At 44.2% G+C, this 20,926-nt stretch overlaps 1 protein-coding gene across 2 annotated transcripts in view; it reads left to right on the top strand.

Annotated features, from left to right (window-relative positions):
• The first annotated feature begins 7,073 nt into the window (after positions 1–7,073).
• EFNA5 (ephrin A5) overlaps positions 7,074–20,926 on the top strand; it is a 207,558-nt gene continuing 193,705 nt past the window's right edge. For both annotated transcript variants that reach the window (NM_205184.3, NM_001397572.1), the window contains exon 1: positions 7,074–8,412. In NM_205184.3, the coding sequence (NP_990515.2) occupies positions 8,288–8,412 (125 nt within the window). In that variant the 5' untranslated portion in view covers positions 7,074–8,287. The remainder of the gene's footprint in view (positions 8,413–20,926) is intronic.

Here is a 20,926-nt window from a genome sequence, read left to right on the forward strand (position 1 = left end):
TCAGTGTTTCATCACTGAAGCCTCTAAGATTTTTCTCATCCAGCTTAGACTTTCACAGATGAAGACTTTCACAGACGTCTCCAGAATCTGCTTGCTAATAAATTGTAATTAACATATCAGCACTGTTTCTGTTGTTCTTTTAACCACTTTTCAAAGGTTTTCTTCACCACATGAGGAACTCTGTTCCATTGCTGCAGAACCAGTTTTACCTGCAAAGCGAATAAGCACTGGTGAGGAGCTGCAGACAGTGTGCACAGAGGTGGCCTTCAAGCCATGCTGACAGCCTCTTGAAGACAGCTACTCACATCAGGCATGAGCTGTCCGTGGCACACAAGAACTCACCCTTGCTTCTGCAGAAGGAAGCACTCCTCAGCAAATGGCTCCCTAACAGTAATGCACACAAATCCTGCATTAGCAAAGGAGCTCTTTTGTTTTCCAGATGGAAGGACTAACTTACGCTATTTAGCTAGCTTTGCATACAAGCTTCTGAGAGCTGTCTTTAGACCATAAACTCTGCGCCTTGTACTATGTAACAGGGCGAAGAGAGTAGAGTTGCAGCATGATCTCTAATAACCTACTTTGCAGCTCTTTGGTTTTCTTTTTTTCTCCTGTTGATTCATTTTCACTAATGTGAGTAATGTTAGTTGACAGGTGGTGCTGTATGAGGAGGGATTGATGTCAAAGCCTAAGACTTTGCTATGCACTGGAAGATACGCACAAGCAAGCACAGGGTTTTTTCAACAGATAGGAACTGTTTATGATTTGATGGTTTATGATTCATATGCGAAATGAGCAACAAGAATAATCATTGCAGTTTTGCAGACTTAAATTGGATCCGGAATGTTGATTAAATTCTAAGAAGTGTTAAAGGTTATCTTGGGATTTTTTTATTTTTTATTTTACTCTCATAATATGTGTTACTGATAATCAAAATTAATAATCTTGTATACCGCAGTGGGCTCAGAGGCAGTCAAGTACAGAGTTTCCAAATGATGACAGCAGTCCATCCCTGCCGTGATCTTCTACTGCTTGTTTTTCTCCACTTATCTGAACACAGATGGAAAAAGAAACAGCTAGCCGTCCTTCCCACACAACAAGCAACAGACAAAAGACAGCATGCCCTTTAGCAAGGTACTGCTGATCAATGTGTTACTGCAAGAAGAACCGCAAGCACCTGAAAACACCTAATTCTTGTCATATATTATTTTGAATTCAGTATTTTAGTTTTACCTTGTTTTTCTGGTTACCTTTTGTTGTTGTTATTGTTCCTTAGTGTTCGCCTGGTTTTAAACAACCTTCTGTTTTGAAAAGCCTGCTTGAAAGCAGGGCTTTTAAGCAAACACTGCTGTTCTAGAGTATGCAGCTGCAGTCACTCAGTGTACAGAAAGCATCTGAAAAACTAACTTCCATCATGTGGATGCTCGAAAAACGAGGTCTCGGCATGTGCGTTTCAACAGCAAATATCACAAAATATCACATACAAATATCACGAGGTTAAACAGGATTATTATTTACCTTAGCTGGTTTCATTCCTGCCATGCCATCACTGGAACGCACAGATGCTGAAATGAGAACCTGCTGATGTAACATAATCTGCATAACGTGTATAGTTCAATACCGAGCTTTTTGTAGGAGTGGGCAGGAATCTTTGGGATAACTGTATTCATAATGTTTGCTGAATCCATTTGTTTTTCTCAACTTACACTTTGGTTTTGCATCATCTACATAATATTTATTGCGCCTTGCAAATACTTGAGTCTACAGAGGTAATACCAAAATTCAAGTTGTTTTAAGATACCGGCTCTGTAGGAGTTTCAGAATGAGCAATAGCTTTCAAACGACCATTAAAAAGATCTTTTATTTAACGGTTTTTGTTTTTTTAATTTGGACACTGTGGAAGAGCTTGAATGAATGGCAAAAATGGAAACTGTAGATTATATCCATGCACTCTCCTGCTTTGGTGTCATCGTTGTGCTATTTCAGTTATTCTTATCGACTTGATGCTAACGACAAACCAGTATAATGGGCTTTAATTTTTGTAAAGCCCAAAACTGTACAGAGAATCTTCACTGGCAGCAATAAAACCCTTCATGTGGACTTTCAAAATAACAGCTCTCAAAATATTTCAACTTCATATAGATAGGAATTTGGAGCCCTTGAAAGTATGTCAACAACATAATTCCTCATAATTGGATATCTCACAAACAGGAAAAAAAGCACTTGTATAGGCAAATACAAACTTGAGTGGTAACACACTGCAGCCAAGTTAACAGCTATATACATGAAAGGAACATTGCATGTAAACTTCAAAGTAGATTCTTACACTGTTTCTAAGTACCATTCTTCCACTTTTGAAAACTTCTGCTCTTGTAATTCATTTAGCTCAAACATAAGAAAACAAAAACAAACAAAGAAACAAAAAAAACATAAGATATCAATATGAAGCCAGGAAATGTTCTGCTTTCTCCTCATATTTTCCCTCATTACACTTTTAAAGTTTTCACACTGGTATTGGAATTGATATAGGCTCTTGCCTAATTTGTGAGCTGAGCTCTTTTGACTGTTCAGGGAAACAAGCAGGATTTAGCCGACACCTTGAAATGAAAACAAGGTTGGTAATTGTAGATAATTTTCATTAAAAACAATAATAAATTCTTAAGAACCATCTACTTAAAGAAATACATATGGTTTTCTGAATGCACTAAGAATCCTGAAAATGTCTTTGGACAACGTTCCCCCAAAAGTTGCCTATAATTTATATATTTTGTGTTAGTCTTCCCCCCCTCCCCCCTTCCCTCCCTCCTTCCTTCCTTCCTTCCTCTCTCTCTCTTTCTTTCTTTCTTTCTCTCTTTCTTTCTTTCTCTCTCTCTCCCTCTTTCTTTCCTTCTTTCCTTTGCTTTCTTTCCTTCTTTCCTTTTCTCTTTCTTTCCTTCTTTCCTTTTCTCTTTCTTTCTTTCTTTCTTTCTTTCTTTCTTTCTTTCTTCTTTCTTTCTTTCTTTCTTTCTTTCTTTCTTTCTTTCTTTCTTTCTTTCTTTCTTTCTTTCTTTCTTTCTTTCTTTCTCTCTTTCTTTCTCTCTTTCTTTCTCTCTTTCTCTCTTTCTCTCTTTCTCTCTTTCTCTCTTTCTTTCTTTCTTTTTCTTCCTTCTTCAATAAAGACAAAGATCTCAGTGTTACTCCTCTGAATATCTGAAATAAAGTCTTGGACCCTTAATACAGTAAAGCAGGCATATATGTTATCTCTGGTTGATAAAGTGGGAAATGAGTGTTAGCAAAGTAAGGGAGTTGCCAGATAGCTTAATAGAAGAAAACCAAGGATCTTCATTTAATACCCCTCTTCTGGCCAGCAGAACATACTGACAAATGCAAGTACTGGGTCAGGTCATTCTGCAGCCATTTCGCTCTGCTCTCTTCTGAAGGATTATTTATTACTCTCAGAAAATAGATGAATAAATTAATAATAATAAAGTGTATGCAGTACACTCAGTCTCTCACAAGCAAATAGATCTGAGAAAAAAAACATATTTTTAAGTCAGAGATATCACCTAGACAGAAACCTCACACCTGACTTAAGAATGTTTGTCCACCGCAATCAGGTAATTAAAACATTTCTCTAGAAAGAACTCAGCGAGTCTCTCTAAAAGTACTATTTATGCCTTTGAAACCTCCTTCTCTCATATGGAAACTAGTTTGAGATTTTGTTCCATATAAGTTTTTGACAACTTACAGTATCGGGAATTATTGTAAAAGATGAGAGAATTTATAATGGCTAACTATTCTCTTCAGTTACTAATGTGCAGAACATGAAGCTGAGATTGCTTCTAAGCTAAGGCTGCTTTAGGAACAGATTTATGGGATCAGAAAGCAATTAAAAAGGCAAGGAAGGCTGATATTTTTAGGCAACGAAAAACACACGTAACAGATAAATGGAGAAGATGCAGTTTTGTGTGGCAGATTTAATACAAAATATCAAGATGATTTTTAAACAGAGACTAAATGTAGAATTATGCATGTAATGTCCCGCTCATCTTCCCCCCCCCCCCCCCCCCCCCAAATTGTACTGAATGGAATTACACAATTTAAAAATTAATGCTTTTATAAAACAAAGACAAAAAAAAAAAAAAAGCAATTTGCAATTGAAATTATTTGCAGTCTGCACCCATGTCTTCAGAAAGTTCTTCACTTAACCTCTCTCTCCCTCCCTCTCTCTCTTTTTTTTTTTTTAAGGTAAGGGAAAACTTATCTTATTTCTGTATTATTCTTATTTCTGTAATCGCCGGTGTAAAAGTCAGTGGAGTTTTAACCTCACAGGGAGCAGGACTGGGATCTGCTACTGCTATTTCTGAAGCTCTACTCAAATTTCTGAAAAACAAACAGTGTAGAAATGTCTGTGCTATTTTCTTTCTCATAGGTGCTGAATGGAGCTTGTGAAATCAGCAAAACAAATTACTTTAACGATACTACTTACATGAGTAATGCAGATGAGCTTCTTCCCCGGAGTCATTTGTATCTATTTAAGACAGTAAGTATTGCTGAATAATGACAGAAACACTATGTATATTTTTAAAGGAAATCAGTACGAAAAGAAAATCTACAGATTTATCACTTCTCCCTGAGACAATGCCTGGAGCTGTGCTTGGTTTAATTATTTTTAGGGACGTGATCAATCAACGTAGCAACCGCGGCACAGTATATCCAATACACTGAAAATCTAAGCAACTATCAAGCAAGTACATGCTGTAAAGTGTCTGTTAAATACCGATTAGCGCTGTGAAGCTGGAGATCCAGAAGCTGCTACAGCAGCTTGTCAGAGGCAGCTGCAGACCCTTGCAGTGCCTATATACCATTTTTTCCCCCCCTAAATACTGCAGTCAAAACAGTTTGATGTCAAATCATTTGTCATCTATCTTTATGCTTCTGCTGAACGAAGGCTAAAGCAGAGGGTATTGGCATACAGAAGCATTTTATAACTATGGAATCAGTAATTGTTTAATCGTGTGAAAGCAAAAGCAAAGAGTGGACTGGGAGCTGTGAGCATGGGGCATTTGGTGTGTCTGTGAGATGGGTCCTGGTGGGAAAAAAAGGCCATCTTCTGCTCATTAAAGTATTACCCATTTCAATGCAGAATTAATCTCCCTCTTACTTTTGTCGAAAGGATTTATGTGTTTGTACTGTCCATGAACCGATAAGACACAGCCACACACAGCTTGCCTGCTAAGCAAAGCAGGAAACAACAACCACCACAAAAACCCCGAAAAAAGATATTTTCCTGTCATAACCTTTCCTTCCTTCTTTCTTTCTTTCTTTCCTTCCTTCCTTCCTTCATTCCTTCCTTCCTTCCTTCTTTCTTTCCTTCCTTCCTTCCTTCCTTCCTTCCTGCCTTCCTGCCTTCCTTCCTGCCTTCCTTTTCATCCTTCTTTTCCTTCCTTTCCTTCCTTAGTTATGGATAGCTTTTCACACACCTGTATGCGTGCAACAACCAAAGTGCCCAGGAACAGCAGGAACATCGCATATTCTGCAATATTCCTCACAAGGCATACAGACAAAGAGAAAAAAAAGATGTTAACCTCCCCCAACAAACATAGCTGAAAACTTTTCTTCGGGGGAAAAGGGAAAAAAAGCTTGTTGCACTCCCCCCCCCCCAAACCCCCTTAGTAGCAGTGATTCCTGTGCCTCTGTTGTGTGTGCCCATTCCTATTCACGGACATTAGTGAAACGTGCAAGAGGAAGCAGGGACGTTGGCTGTTTGTAATGACAAAGTAAGGGAGATGCTTGCGGCTCGTTGCTGCGGGCAGAGCCGGCGGCTGCGGCCCTGAGCGCAGTGAGCCGGCCGGGACAACCGCGGGGAGACAAGGCTCACACAGACCTTTGGGCCTCGCAAAGGAAGGATTTGAAAGTGGCACACATCCTCCGCTAAAGCGAGAAGAGATACAAGTGAAGGAATTGAGCTATTTCTTCTCAACTTCAGTCTGCGTCCTTTCCCCTGGCTAATTCTGAAGGGAGGGCAAAGGACCCCTGCGCTGGGAAAATGCCGCCGAGACCGGGTTGTGAGGATTAATCTTTGCACGTTGAGAAAAATCCCGAGAAGAAATATAATTTCACAAAACAAACCAAGAACCAAGTGGCGCGACCCTGCCTCAGGGGGGCGGCGCCCGGCCCGGCTCCGCCTCGCCCCGCAGCACCGCCGCCCGCCGCTGGGGGGCGTCAGGGCGCTTCCTAAAGGCTCCGGCACGAGGGGCGCCGCGCGGCCGCCGTCACCGCGGCAACGCCGGCGGGGCCCGGGGCGAAGCCCCACCCCTCCGCGAGGCCCCGCCCTGCGGAGCCGCTCACCTGCCCCGGGGCGGCGGGGGCCTCCCCCAGCAGCAGCAGCAGCAGCAGCAGCAGCAGCAGCAGGGCGGGAGCTTTGTGCCGTGCCGTGCCGTGCCGTGCCCGCGGGCGCTGCGCCCTGCCGTAGAGCCCTGCTGGCGAAGGACTGCCGGGCAGCGCTCCGCCGCGCCGGTAATTCCATCAGCCAGGTTTTGGAGGGTGGGGCCCAGGGGAGGAAGAGCCCCACGGCGCCGCCTCCCTCCAGCTCGAGCTGCGAGCCAATGGCCTAGGGGTGCAAAAACAGGGAAAAGAAAAAAAAAAAAAGAAAAAAAAAACCAAAAGAAAAAGAAAATCGATCCGTAAGCAAACAGCGCGGTGCGCCCCGCCCCGCCCCGCCGCACCGCACCGCGCCGCACGCAGCGCCCGGACCGCCCCGCGCCTCGGGCACGCGCGGGCACGCACGCACGGGGCGCGCCCCCGCCGCACGCACGCGCGCGTTCCCGCAGCCCCGCGCCGCGCCGCCGCTCCCCGGGCCGCCGCCGCCGCCGGGTCCGCACGCAGCGGAGGGACCGGCCCTGGCGAGGGGGCGTGGCTGCAAGAAGGGCTTTTTTTTTTTTTTCTTTCCCTCCCATAAAGCAATTTTTTTTCTTTTTTTTTTTTTTTTCCCCCAAACTGACTTTTGCCCCTCCAATCCTCGTCGCTCTCCGCGATCCCTCCCTGCCTGCCGCTGCATTCAAGTTTATTTATTTGCCTGCTGGCGCGGTGCGTTTCTCCTTGCTGCTGCCGCTGCTGCTTCGGAGGGGATCGGGCAGCGGCTGAGCTTTGGGCAGGACCGCGCGGAGCCGCGTTTTTTCCCCGATCTCCGTATGTAATCATCGGAGGGGCGGGCGCCTCTCTCTCCCCCGCGCCGCACGCGGTGCCGTCCTTCCGCAGAAGTTGATGTTCCCGGGACCGGACCCTGCGCTATCGCCGCTGCGCTCCGGGAGGCGGCAGCCGGAGCCCCCGCGCCGGAGCGCCCGGCCCGGCCCTGGTGCTGCACTTCTCCGGGGCTTCGCTTTTTTCCACGCCCTCTCATAAAACAGTTTTTATTTCCATCTCCTTGGTTTCCACGCCGCAATATTTCTTGGATTGGCCGCGCTTTTCTTTCTTTCTTTTTTTTTTTTTCCTTCCCCGTTTCCCTCCCCTTGTTTTTTTCATTCCTTTTTTTTTTTTTCTTTTCCTTTTTTTTTTTTTTTTTTTTCCGCCTTTGCTGTTGCTCAGCCCTTGGTGCATCCACCGCCCAGGAACAGGAAGGACGAGAAAACCACTCCACAAAGTCTCCTTCAAGACACTGTGCTGCAGAACAGGCTCCCCAACTCCATCAGCGCGGCGAACAAACTCCTCAGGGGTTTTGCTCCCTTCCCCCCTCCCCTCCCCCCTTTTTTCTCCCCCCCTTCTTTTTATTTTATTTTATTTTTTTCTCATTGTTTGTTTGGCCTTCGAGCGGGGAAGGAAGGCACAAACTTTCTGCTGAGACGCACCGCCGCTCCTCGCCGCTCTCCCCGCCGCCGGCCGCTCGCACCGCGCCGGGACCCCTCGGCTCGCGGGAGGACCTCGCTCCGCGCCCCGCTCCGCGCCGCCCCCACCCCGCGGTGCCCGGTGCATGCCGTGCCGGGGGCTCCGCGCGGGACGCCCGGTGAATGCGCGCCGCCCGCTGCCGGGCTGAGCCCCGCTGAGCGCCGCGGCCGCGCCTCCCCGCCGGCTGCTGCGGCCGCAAGCGCCTCGCTCGCTGCGGCGCGGCGCGGAGCCCACTGCTCGCGGTTATCCCCTCCCGCTCCCTCGCGCGCCCCGAGAAGGCTCGGTTCCTCCTACCCTCCTTTTTCTTTATTATTATTATTTTTTTTACTTCTGCCTTTTTTATTTTTATTTTTTTTTTTTACCTCCCCCCCTATACACCCCCCCCCCCCCCACCTCTTCCCAATTTTTCCGCATCCGTCTCCCCGCGATGCCGCACGTGGAGATGCTGCTGCTGGCGGTCGCGGCGCTGTGGGTGTGCGTGCGCGGGCAGGAGCCCGGCGCCAAGGCGGTGGCCGACCGCTACGCCGTCTACTGGAACAGCACCAACCCCAGGTACGCGGGGACGGGGACGGGGAGGGGGGCGGCGGGGAGCGGCCCCAGGTCTGCCACCCCGCAGCCCGGCGACTGCGGGAGCCGCTCCCGTTCTCGTGGTGGGCCGGAAAACTTTCTTTTCCGGAGGGCCGGGGCTGCGAGCAGCGGCGGGGGGAAGAAGGGAGGGAGGGCTACGGGCGGGCGTTTTTCCCCGTCTCCGGCAGGTCGGCGCTTCCAGCGCTCGGGCCGCGGGCGCCGGGCGGCTGCGCCCCGCGGAGCTCCTCCGCCTCCGGCCGGGAGCGGGGAGCCGACCCGCCGGCAGCCGCGGTCCCCCTTGAGGACGCGGCGCTGCCCCGCGGCCCGTCGGGGTAGGTCGGTGCCCGGGCGGCGAGCGCGGTGCCGGCGGTGTCGGAGGAGCGGGGCTCAGCCCGCGCCCCGCGCCGAGGTGCCGTGCCCAGGGGGCGGCTGCCGCGGGCTGTGCGTGCCGCTGCACCAACCTTCCGGGGAAAGGGAGGTTCGTGTAATTTTTTCTGGAGTTTTCCTTCGTGTTCAGCATCGGAAAACCGCAGCCCCGCTCCAAATGGTATCCATGTGTTTGGGTAAAAAGTCACCTGGGGATTACATTTTTTTTTTTTGCCTTGTTGCAGTACGTGCGAGCAGACTTTTTTTTTTTTTTTAAACCTGTCAAGCCAGTCTAAGTAAATTTGGGGCTATTTTATCTTAGGTTGTCTATTTTTTATGCCTCTGATACTGCTGTTTGGCTTAAGATTAGCGCATTGATTTTTGTCACAGGTCATGTTTTTTAATAGATCTGTGTCGCCTGCAGAAAACTCCTCTGCTCTGTATTCCGGAGCGGCCTCAGAATTAGGTGATGGAGGAAGTTTGGGGCACAATATCCAAGTGCGCGAAGCCAGCAGCCCGTCCCGTGCTCCAGCGCTGCCTTCTGCTCGCAGCGCCGCAGCGCTAAACGGTTGGCGCAAAGAGCTCGAGACAAAAAGGATTTGCCCAAAGTAGCAGCCGTGCTGGGGAGCGATGAGCATCTGCAGTTTTAAGTGCCCGTCTCCGCCTTCTCTTCTCCTTACGTCTTGAAAAAAAATAGTTCGTTGCAAATAAGATGAAAAGTTACACCTAACACCGCCAGCCTCAGAAATGGCTTGTCTCTCCGAAGCAGCTTTTTTTTCTTTTTGCTGCGGTCTGCAGGCGGAATGAAATGTTACTTGTTGGAGGGGAGAAATGAAATGATATTCCCAAATCCCACCGGGGCAGAAGCGGGGTTGTTGAAAGAAATAGGTTCGCCTAAACGACCTGCACATGTTGCTGGCGTAGCAGCTGAAAATGAAACGCTTGGAACACAACCTTACCACTCGGGGTTTTTAACTTTGCGGGTCCTGTGTGCGATGAGCGCGCCGGGCTGCACATGGGCAGCGACAGGGGAAGGGGCGGCCAGCCCTTGTCTGGCCCGGAGAGCTGTGCCCTGAGTGGATTTGCAGGGGTTTTAATGAGTTTAGCGGCATTTTACCAGCGTTAATGAAATCTGTTCTTAATCCGGTGTTAAACATCAGCAGACTGCAGAGAAAACTTAGTTTTGTTATTCTTCCAAATAGCCGCATGAAGGCTTGGTGGCGAGGTGCTGCGAAACCTCCCCACTTGAAAACAAGCATTTATTTCTCTCTTAAAGCGTTCGCTGCCCTCTCACAGTGAAAACATCTATCTGGACACGCCGTGTTTGTGCCCGAGTTAAAGCTGTGAGAAGGAGCGGCACGCAGGCACATTTCCCCTTTGTTTTAAGCTGAGTGCCTCCTAAGTTAGACGAGCGTCACAGGAGAGCAGGCGAACAGCCTGGTGGGTTTGGTGCAGGAGACCCAGAGGGAAGGGAGAGCCTCTGCCCTGAAATCGCCTCGTCAGGATCTGGGCTGAAGGCAAAATTCGGTTTGGTTATCAGCACTTTTGGGTCAGCTAACAGTGCTGCAGGAGCAACTTCACAGTGATTTATCTGCCTCCAGAGATAGGCAGATTCAGAGAGGGACGGTCTGGTTTTGTACACGTAGAAGTAAGTGGGAATGCGTGCAGTGAGATAACAGTTTGAAGTAGGAAGGCAAAATGTTCTGTCATTCCTCAGCCCCCAGACGCTGCCAGTCTGCTTCAGCTTACCTCCTTGCTGTGTTTATTCAGAATTAACAAACCGGTGTAGGACTAATTAATTCAGCTTAAGAATGAAATGTTGATGCTGCTGATAGTGATTAAAGGCAAAGTGAAGAGAGGTTCTGTGAAAACATTGTCTGAGAATTCTGAAACGGTTCAGTTTACCTCAGATACCGTCGTGTTTAGTTTTCCTAGTATGAAACTCCAGCAAATATACAGAAAGATCTCATCCTTATCAAGAGGCACAGGAGTGAATTGATGAGCGGCCCGTTTTGAAGAGCGCTCCTTGAGTGAACAGTATTTTGGTCAATAAAAAGAGCCTGCGAGTCCATTAACAAAGTTCAGATTACGGTTCTTGAAAAGTTGCCAAAGTTCTGGGAGAATAATTAAAAAGTACCCCAGGATCATTGCTGTGAGCGCAAGGAACAGAAAGTTGTGTATCCTTACAGAGCAAATAGTTTAAGCTGTATTTTCTGGTACAATTGCCAGCTTACGTGAAGTGCCATAAATGGTGTAGTCCAATGCCAGATGAGTTTGAGTATTAGGCTTTTGAAGTATAATAAAGTATGTTTGGTTTATCTTGTGTGTGTGTGTGTGTGTGTGTGGACTGAAAATTATTCACTGTGTGAGCTTGTAAATACGTCTGATATTTCTGTACTTCTATTGTTCATGGACTCAGAATTAGGCGTACATAGATTCTAATCATCTCCTTAATGTCTTTCAGTGCTGACTGTGTGTATGTTCTTACGCAGAAGAGCAGGGTACTCTTCTTGCTGAATATTCCTCTGAATCCAAAGTAGTTTTGGGAGTTTGTTTGTTAGTGGAGCATATGCATTTAATCCTGATAGCCGCTGTCCTTGTAATGAAAATCCAGCCGGAGTGTCATGCACCTGAGCCAAATTTTGAAGCGGTCTACTGGCTTAGCACTTGCTAGTGCTTTTAATCTTGTCAAAGTTCAACTTGAACTGCTTGTGGTAATTATTACATTTTTCAGCTTGCAGGGCTGCGCTTCATGGTTGCGGTTTACGTATAGGTGTTTTCCTCCAAGTTATTTCAGTGGCAGGTTCCGTAGCTTCGTAAATGGTTGCTGGTTTCAAGGTAGTTAAAAATACTTGCAGTTCGAGTCTGGATGACGGAGAGGCCAAACCTCGTAGTCTCAGGAAAGAAACTTTTTTTTTTATTAGGAGTATTATTGGATTTGGCTGTATCTTATGCAAGAAAATGGTGTATAAAATTACATCCCCAGAAGAACTCTTACAAAGGCATGGGATGCTGATGTATGTTCTTTGTGTGTGTGGACATCTGTTTGTGCGGATAATAAAACTGAGAAGTCATCTACTGATTACCGGATTTTATATAGCAATATCATTTCACATTTGGTTGACTAGCTCCCGTTACTAACCTGGATACCATATTTTCATCAGCAGTGGTAGACTTTTTGTTAAGAGAGATACTTGGGAAACATTGAACAGGAAAAGAAGCGGATACTTCCGTAAATGCTCTGCATGGAACAGGGTTTCCCAACCTGGGTGTTTAAAGTTAGGTGAGTTTTGTGGTTGAGCATGTAGGCACTGATTCTGAGGGGCATCTGACCTCGCCGAGGTGCACTCTACGTACAACACACCTGAGTCCTGCTGCAGCTGGTGGGCGTGCAGACGTGTGTGGGTGCTGCCCCAGTGCCACAGCACAGCCCTAGCACTGTGCCTGGCTGTCCTGTGCTTCTTGGGGCATGAGAGGTGGACCCGTGTCCTCCCATTGCTTACCTGCGATTGAAGGTTTCACTGCTGGCATAGTGATTGTGTATGCTGAGGTAGCATGACTGTTTTGTGTTTGTTTGCTTTCCATCTTGAAATAGTTCTGTCTGTGTACGGAGATGGGGAAACCATGCAGTTGGAATAGGAAGGAGGCCACTGCCTTTATGAAGAATGACTAAGAAGCTGGGGCTGAAGAGGGCAAAATCGAGGCATTGGTTTGGCTTTGGTGTTCTATATCATTTCTGTGTGCCAAAGAAAGCATAATACCCCTTAAATACTCAGAGCGTATAAGCAGTATAGCTCATGTTTTGAAAGCATTTTATCCGGCAGCCCGTTTCAAGAACTGAAAGAGTCTCTGACTGATTTATTGTAGTTAAAAGATCAGTACCAGAGCCTTCGATTCTTTACGCCTGCTTTCTGTACCCTTAGTAGTTTTGCTAACACTTTGTGTCTCCAAAGGAATTCTAGTGTTTATTTTAAAAGTGGATTTTTGAGGGAGTTGGAAACATTCTATGGAAAAACCACACAAAGAACAATAGTTTCACTGGCTTCCACTTTCTTGTGAAAGGCACCTTGTTAAGTGGTAAATGGTCTTCATGAAAAGCTTCTTGCTAAGTCTTTTTGAAATGCACACAGTTAGGACGCTTTACTGCCCTTTCTTCTGCTAGCCCCATGTCCTTCTGGGGAGGGACTGGTGAAGAAGAGCTGTCCCCTTCTCTCCCCCCCAGCCCCCCAAGTAGCTGTGACCCCAGCAATCAACCAGCCTCATGCTGGGCTAAGAAAGTATATCAATGCAGTGAGTCCTTCAGGAGTCATGATCTTTGTAGTCTTATGGAGTACTGTGTAATGCGTGTGTACCTTCTTATGTGAATATGTGTGGCACTCAATGGATGTATACATACGTATGTATAGATGTATATGGGTTGCTCTGAAAGTAATGCCTCCAATTTATTTCCATGGAAGCTACAACAAATACAGGCATCACAATAACACTGCTTGATAGTGCACATTCTCTGCTACAAAATGCTGTTTTTCAGCCCAGCCACCAGCCTTAACTATGCAATTTTGCCAGCCATGAGCAAGAGCTTGCACGCCAAGCTTGTAAATTTCACATCAGGGGAGGTGACTCACTGTCGCTGCCACCACTGCTGAAACACACCACCCACTACCACATCACTGTGCTCACATACGCTGTTTGAGCTCTATAAATGTTCAGCAAGTGTAGATGAATGCCATTGGGTGCAATTCTTCCTGCATGGAGGAATTCTGTTCCACAGCTTTGCTCCCTATGTAGTTCCATCTTAGGTGCCATTTTGGTGTCAGACTGCCCCGCTGCTGCCATCTGTCTTGTGGCAACAAGATGTAGCAGAGTGTAGGTGGGAAGGTTCTGCCTCTTCTGCTGTACCACCAGCATCCACCTCCGATGTTGTGGGCCGACGTAATAAAATAGGAGGTGTTACTTTTGGAGCAGCCTTTGTATGTTTGCAAGCGTGTATGTATGCATGCATTGAAATGTATCACTGGACAGTGGTGTGGCAAGGAGTAGAATCATGATAGTTGTGTGAGAGTGAAATCTCTAGAATTTTTAATGGGTAAGCCTACACATTTAGATGATGAATAGCTTTACAAGCTAATTTTTAGCTCTCATCTTCCAGCAAAGATCTTCTGCTAAAAATCTTCATTTAAAGCAAAATAATAATAACAAAAAAGAAAAAAAGAAGAAAAAAAAACCCAAAAAGCTGTAGGTTCCATGTTTTAATTGTTGGCGTTCTTCCCTTCGTGGCGCTTCATCTCACGCTGGCAGCCCTGAGGCCGATGGTAGCCAGGTGGGTTGGTGCCCGAGTATACAGACGTAACTTGACACAGAGATTACAGGCATGTGCTTTGAGAACTCTCTGGGCTTGTTAGAGTACCTTGTTACTGCTGCTGCCTGAAGCAGCCGTGTCACTGGGCAGTGTACCACGGGTTGGAATATTAGGCTTCAACAAGGCGAGTAAGGAAGGCTGGTCATTTTGATCTCCTCAGAGAAAACGTTAACAAAGACACAGCCTTTCGGAGAGGAAGCACGAGTAGTTCCTCACAGCTGTGAGGTGCACCTGTCCTACCAAGGCTCGCTGTTAGCCTTCCCGATTTTGCAGGGCGGAGAGTAGTGTTTCGGAACGGGGATTTTCTTCTGCTGCTATCCAGTTCTGAGCACAGATTTTTGAGAAATGTCTTCAGTCTCTTGATCAATCTAATCTTCCAGCATTTCTGAATGGTGTGATTCACTGTGGAGAATAAAGGGTCCTGTTTTGTTTAAGTTTTCTTTGCGCTTGTGCTTGAAATCAAGTCAGTCAGCAGCACAGCAACATAATGAAATGGAAACGTTTGGTTTAAAATAAACAGACATGTTATTGAAACTGCTTTCTGCTGATATTACAGTTACTGTGAGTAAACCCTGCTGTAATGTAGTTCGGCATAGCTGAATGGAAGAGGAGAATCCTCCGCGCACTAGAAGTCATCCTTGCCTTTGCGCTCTCTCCCTATTCGTTGTAGTCTCTACAGGCTCTTAAATTATAGCTAAAGTCATGTAAAATGGTGGGTATTATTTTATAAAATGTGAACATGTGCGGTTGTGTGAAATCCTGTTTTTTAGGAAAATGAGCATAAATTGTTACGTATGGAACCGCGAACATCCACTTGCGTGGGTTTTTAGAAGTAATTTGTGTTAAAGTCAAATATTTGAAATTGAGGAAAAAAAAGGGGGGGTTGTAAAAGATAGAGATTATATTTTATTCCTGTAGAGCGTTGTTGTTTCCAGTAACAGAAAAGGAAAAGCTCCTGTACATCTTTCATGTGGGAAAGCATCTTTCATATTTTACCATTGACAGGTTGATGAAAATCCATTGTTAGGTCCTAGTTTTATGAAAAAAATGAGTTTGTGTATTTTTGACTGCTGCAGAATGTAGAGAAAGAGTTAGATGCCTGTTTTCTCTTATCTGGTGCGATAGGTCTTGTATGGCCATTTTTTCCTGTTTAAATGTGTGCCCGGTAAAAGTGCTGTCAAAATAGAAACCAACTAACGAGAAGATACACAAGAGCCCTGTTAATTAGCCAGATCTGCTTGAAATGCTAATGTCAGCTCCTTACATCTAATTCTTCAAGTTTGGCGATTTTTACTTGAAAAGCCTTGATGGTGATGGATCTTATTCTGCCATTTGCGCTATGATGTGGTGTAAGAATTTGCCTGTCCAGGCTGATACATGGTGTGGAAAAAAAAGGGATCATTGACTGACGAAACCTATGTGTATAATGTTAGTAATGTTTTACTGCTTACATTTGCTATTCCATCATTGAATCCTCATACTAATGTGATAAGGAATTGTTCAAAATTAATACCTTTAGCAATAATAATAATAATGATAAATCCTGCGTGTTTATCACTGAGTAACTTTCAGTTTTTTGGTTCTGTTCTTATTGGGCGCTTGAAAACCTGCTTTTTTGTGGGTTTTTGTTTTTTTTTTTTGCAGACACCATGTTTATTTTTTTGTGTGTCAGTAATGGAGTGGTTTTGGAGCACGGAGAGGATATGATTTGGTAGTGAATCATTTGATGTGGTGAAAATCTGGAGTGTGAAATACATTTTCTTTCGTCACTTTGCTAAAATGTCTTTTTGTTTCATTCTTACAGATAAAATTTAGCCTCATGACATTTAAGAAATGCGTACTTTATTACGATGTATTCTGTGCCAAAATTAGTGTTTACTGCATAGCATGAGCATTCTTTATTCATTAAAAGAACGTAATTTTTCCTCCCCAGGATGATTTCATATTTTGCTTGTGGGTGGATGCTGGTCAGCGGAGGCATATTCCTGTTTTGTGGTTTCTTCATCAGTGGCAGTTGAGCACTTTGGCCTTTCCCCTTGTGGGTAGCAGTGAAACTACCTTCTTGCTTTTGTGCACTTCAAAGTAATGCTTTTCATATTCATATTACGGTTCAGAAGAACTTCTTCCTTCTCTCTGCACGCATTCCTTAATCCCATTATCTAATCTCACAGGGAATCGTTAAGAAATACATATTAATTTTTATTACAGTACTCGTGCTGTACACAGGATTTTTGTTTTTACTTTACATTTCTTTTAATTTTGTACATATATTTGACTACCTTATATCAACCTGTGCCTTTGAAGCTGGAGCTGAATGTGTTCTAAATCTTTTCCTCGAAACCAGACAAAATAGTTCCAATCAGTGGCTATGGTTTTGCCAGTTTGGTAATGCTGTGTAAATAATTTCTAGATGTGTATATATATATATATATATTTTTTTTTTTGTGAGGAGATTGGGGAGAAAAGTAAATAGTTCACCTACCGCTAGATTTGATAATGGTCTTTGTGGTACAATTCTCAGTTTGCTCTGCTAGGTCATCAGTGTTAGGTGAGGACTGCTAACAGCTTTAATGATGCTGGCTTCCACAGGGTTGTTAAAAAGTTGCTCCAAAGATATTTGCTAATTAATGTTGTTAATGAGCAGGAAAAACAGCTGCATTGGGGTTTTTTTTTTCCCTGTTTGTGAGTGTGTGTGGTGGTTTTTTGTTTTGTTTTGTTTTGTTTTCTCCCTTTAGCTGATGTCTAATCAAATTTTAAAAATAGTTATGTATTCATACAGGCAGGGTGGTTTTTAGAGCAGAAGTTAACAAAGTAGGATCTGTCAATCCTCTTCTCTTTCTTATTGTTTCCAGAAAAGAAGGAAATAAAGGGAGACTCTGGAATTCAGAAGTACTGACCTTCTGACACACACACACAGCGTGGTCATTGCACTGGCACATAGAGTGCCTTAAGCCACCGTAATGGCAAACTGCATTTTTGAAGTTACTGATATGAGAGCCAGCTGGATGGGGGATGGAGGGCCAACATAGACTCTATAGCTATTTGCAAGTTTCCACTTTAGAGCCAGACAGCTTCACTTTTATATTCCCAAACTTACCACTTAGGAATAATGTTGCTTTGTTCGATTTAGCCAGGGATTTGTGACTGCTACATAGACTTAGTACCGTTTGGTCCAGAATTGTGCGGTCATTCTTCATAGAGATCTGCTTCACAGAGTAATTTCATTCATCTGGTGGTGGGGGAGGGATGAGAAACAGTGAGGGGACATTCAGATATAGCATTCTTCAAGGAAAATATGCACCCACATTAGCTAGTCCCTTTCTTAAAAGCTTTTTAAAGATGAAGGCAGAGATTTGGATTGAGTATTTAAGAGCCAATTCAGACTTGTGTCTTCAGAATACGTGTGATCTCCTAGATCGGCTCTCCATGTGTAGTCTGGAAAAGACCTCAAACTTCTGTAATGAAAAAAGCTCTTCTTCCCCCCCCCAACCCTCCCCCCCTTTTTTTTTTGTACTTGTTTACAGTTATTGCTCCAAAACACTTATACATCTTTTTATAGTTCTCTCAGGGCTTAGTTTATTAAAAATTAGTGATCCATCACTAAGCGGGGTACAGTACAAATACCGGTGCTCCCAAAAGGGAGTTTTTGTGCCAAACCAGACAAAATAATAGGGATACATAGGCTGCCAAAAAGCGTGTCTCCCAATTGCTAATTAATCAGGCGAAAAAGCACCTCAGCAACTACAGTTGAATGTGGGACAGACTTGTAAATATTTAATAAAGATGTATTAGGGGACATAATATCTTTCTGTTTCTGTGTAGATATAATTTCTTTTTTACAATGTAAATAAAAATGTCATCCACGTGCCAGAGTTGGGGATTTCTTTTATGTTGATGGTGCTGTCACTGGATCGAGCTCTTTGAGAAAACCTCTTGCTGCTTTTGAGCAAAAAGATACCATTTTGTCTATCCATTTTTCCTGCGTGTTTTCGAGCTGGTCATTGTTGGCCATAATATCTATAACCCGTAAGTAGAGCTTAGAAAAGGTACTTAAAAAAACTCAGTAATCTGAGTTACTAGGTGTGGGGAAAAAAAAAGAACCATTGCTATGAATATCTGGTATCCAAATCTGCCAATCACTTTTGGCACAGCGCCCATCATGGTCGCTGTGCCCATAATTAAATGCCTGTCATTAGTGTATTTTTCCATAACATTTACAATGGAAAAGGCAAGGGGTCCTTCCAAAGCTATGGCTGTCAGGGGAACAATAAAAAGTAATTACACACTCTGCTGTCGCCATTGTCAGCTCTGCTTTTGGGGGGAAAGAACATGGAAAGTGTGTGACTAATAATTATATATATAAAATTATATATATACAATACCCAATTGGGGAAACTCAGTCAAAGTGAAGTGACATTTACTTGGAAGTTTATTATTCCTCTATTCAAAGGACCTTAATTCTAAGGTTGTATTTTCCCCTTCACTTACGCCTAAGTTGTAAGTGCTTTTCCCTTTGCATTCAGTCACTTCTGCTTTTCTCTCTTTCTGTCTTGCACACTTTTTGGTGAGCTGAGCTTTCCAATGAAATTGCTGGGATCAAAGCCGGTGTTCGCCTGCGTTTATTACGTGTGTGCAAGTCATCTTATCCGTTGTATGCTTTTCTTTGTGTCCTGCATAGTAAACTGGATAAAAAATGTTGAATGAAGGTACCTCCAGATAATTTTCCTTGTTCAGCTTTTTTTGTTTTGCAGTCCCCGGTGTACAGGTCGTCCCCGGTGGAATCAGGAGGGTGAAGTTTTGTAGTGCTGCAGCAGTGGCTGTGGTAGAGTGCGTGCCAGTTCTGTTTGTCAGCGCACAGATATTTCCCAATGTAAGCGCAAGTGCATAGCTGGAGAGTGAATTATCTGTAGAACACTGTCCTTAAAGGCATTGCGGGAGTGAAGTCATGCCGTCGCACTAATATTTACTAATGTTTTTCTTCTGTAGCCGGTAAAATGAATAATTTATTTAAGGAAATTTTTTTAGCCCACAGATTTAAAAAAGAATAGATCCTCAGAGCTAGGGCTTTGAATTCATTTGGGTGCGTAGAGATGTAGACAAGAGCATGTGGGGTCTTTGCAGCTGCTTAGTGCCTGGCTGCCTTAGATTTTCTTTCTGCCATTTTATACCTGTAGATACTTATATACCCTTCAAAAAACAGTCCCTAAAGCTCCTTGAGGAAAGCAATAGGCATAAATATCTTGTTTTTAAAAAGTAGCTAAAGTTAGAGTACTAATGGTGAATGGAATCCCATTTCTTTGTGTTGTATGCGCAGTAGATGCTATGGGATATAAGGTTGGTCTTTTTTCAACTCCAGCCCCCACAGGTTTGGAGAGGACATGATTGAGGTGCGGTTGTGACTGGGTGATTTGGAGCACAAACGGTTTCAGCCATCAGGCCTTCTGTGAGGCCTCGCAAGCTGTGTGAGCCAGGTCTGGGGGGACTGGTCTATGGGTATTTGCCTGATAGCCTCCAACCGATGATCCTAGACTGAGATTTCTTGAACAGCTTCTACTGGGTTGGGACTTTCAACCTGAGGGCTGCGGAGATGAAGCGTACCCAGCAGGCGAATGGTTGCTGTGGCTTGGTGACTGCAGGGCTGGGTGCTGGGTGTCAGTAACTGTGAGCAGGCAGCAGCTGTATGGGGCTCCTGGTGCATCAGGGCAATTTGGAACGTGCTAAAAAAACCAATAAGGTTGTGAAAGTTAAATTAGTCCGATACGACAATGCAAAATTAGGAGGATACAGGTTATGTGTTTTCCAAAGCATTATGTGATACAGCACTTTTTCCTAGATAATGCTCTTTAAAGACTAGATGGATTTTGTGAATGTCCAAATACAAGAGAGCTCATTCCTCGCTAATGTGATTTAAATATTGTGTTCAGGAAGTAATTCTCTCTTTTGTCAAGAATAGAATACCAGTCTTCCACAGAAAGTTTCTGTTTTGCCAGAGGATACCACTTCTCCTTGCAAATGTAAACTTTTTAACACGATAACCATTTAATTTATTACTTTTTAAAAAATATGTATTGTTACCAAAATTGTAAGATTCCCCCTCTCCCGCACCCCGTCTGGTCCGTCACTATGTTCTAGCCTGCTAGGAGAATAAGAAAACATCTTTTCATGAAGCAATCTCGTTTAAAGCAGTATCAAATACTGCATTTTCCTTGATGTCTAGTAGACTTGAGGATGTCCAGGGGCTGTGAAATACAGCATAAAGACCGACAGACACATCTTTCAGGAAGTGGGAATGTTTAATTTACAAAGACCTATATTGATGATATAAACCTGTTTTTCTTAATATTGAATCTCGTTTAAAAAAAAAAAAATCTAGTTCTTAAACGGAATACATGGTGCGTATATTTGAAATTTTACCATACTTTGTAGTCTGCCCATCAGTAGACTCAGTTACAGAGTAGTGGACCCACATTAGTGTTATTTGTATGTATTTGTAGTGCGTTGTCATCAGGGTTCACAGAGATCTTTGAAAGTTTCTGTGAAGTTGATCTTTTTCTGATATTTTAAGAATACCATGTGAATTTTAATAAGTTATTTTGTTGAGTTCACAAACCTTTTAAGGGATGCATACACAGTTTTATTGAGGGATTTACGCTTTGAAACCATCCCCAGACAAACTACGTTTACAAAAAATACCAGGAACATTTCCTGCAGAGAACACGATCATTTTGTAACATGCTTAATAGCATAATTCTCATTTAAAAACATGAAATATAA

This window comes from Gallus gallus, chromosome Z (genome assembly GCF_016699485.2).
Source record: "Gallus gallus isolate bGalGal1 chromosome Z, bGalGal1.mat.broiler.GRCg7b, whole genome shotgun sequence".
Taxonomy (NCBI): Eukaryota; Metazoa; Chordata; class Aves; order Galliformes; family Phasianidae; genus Gallus; species Gallus gallus.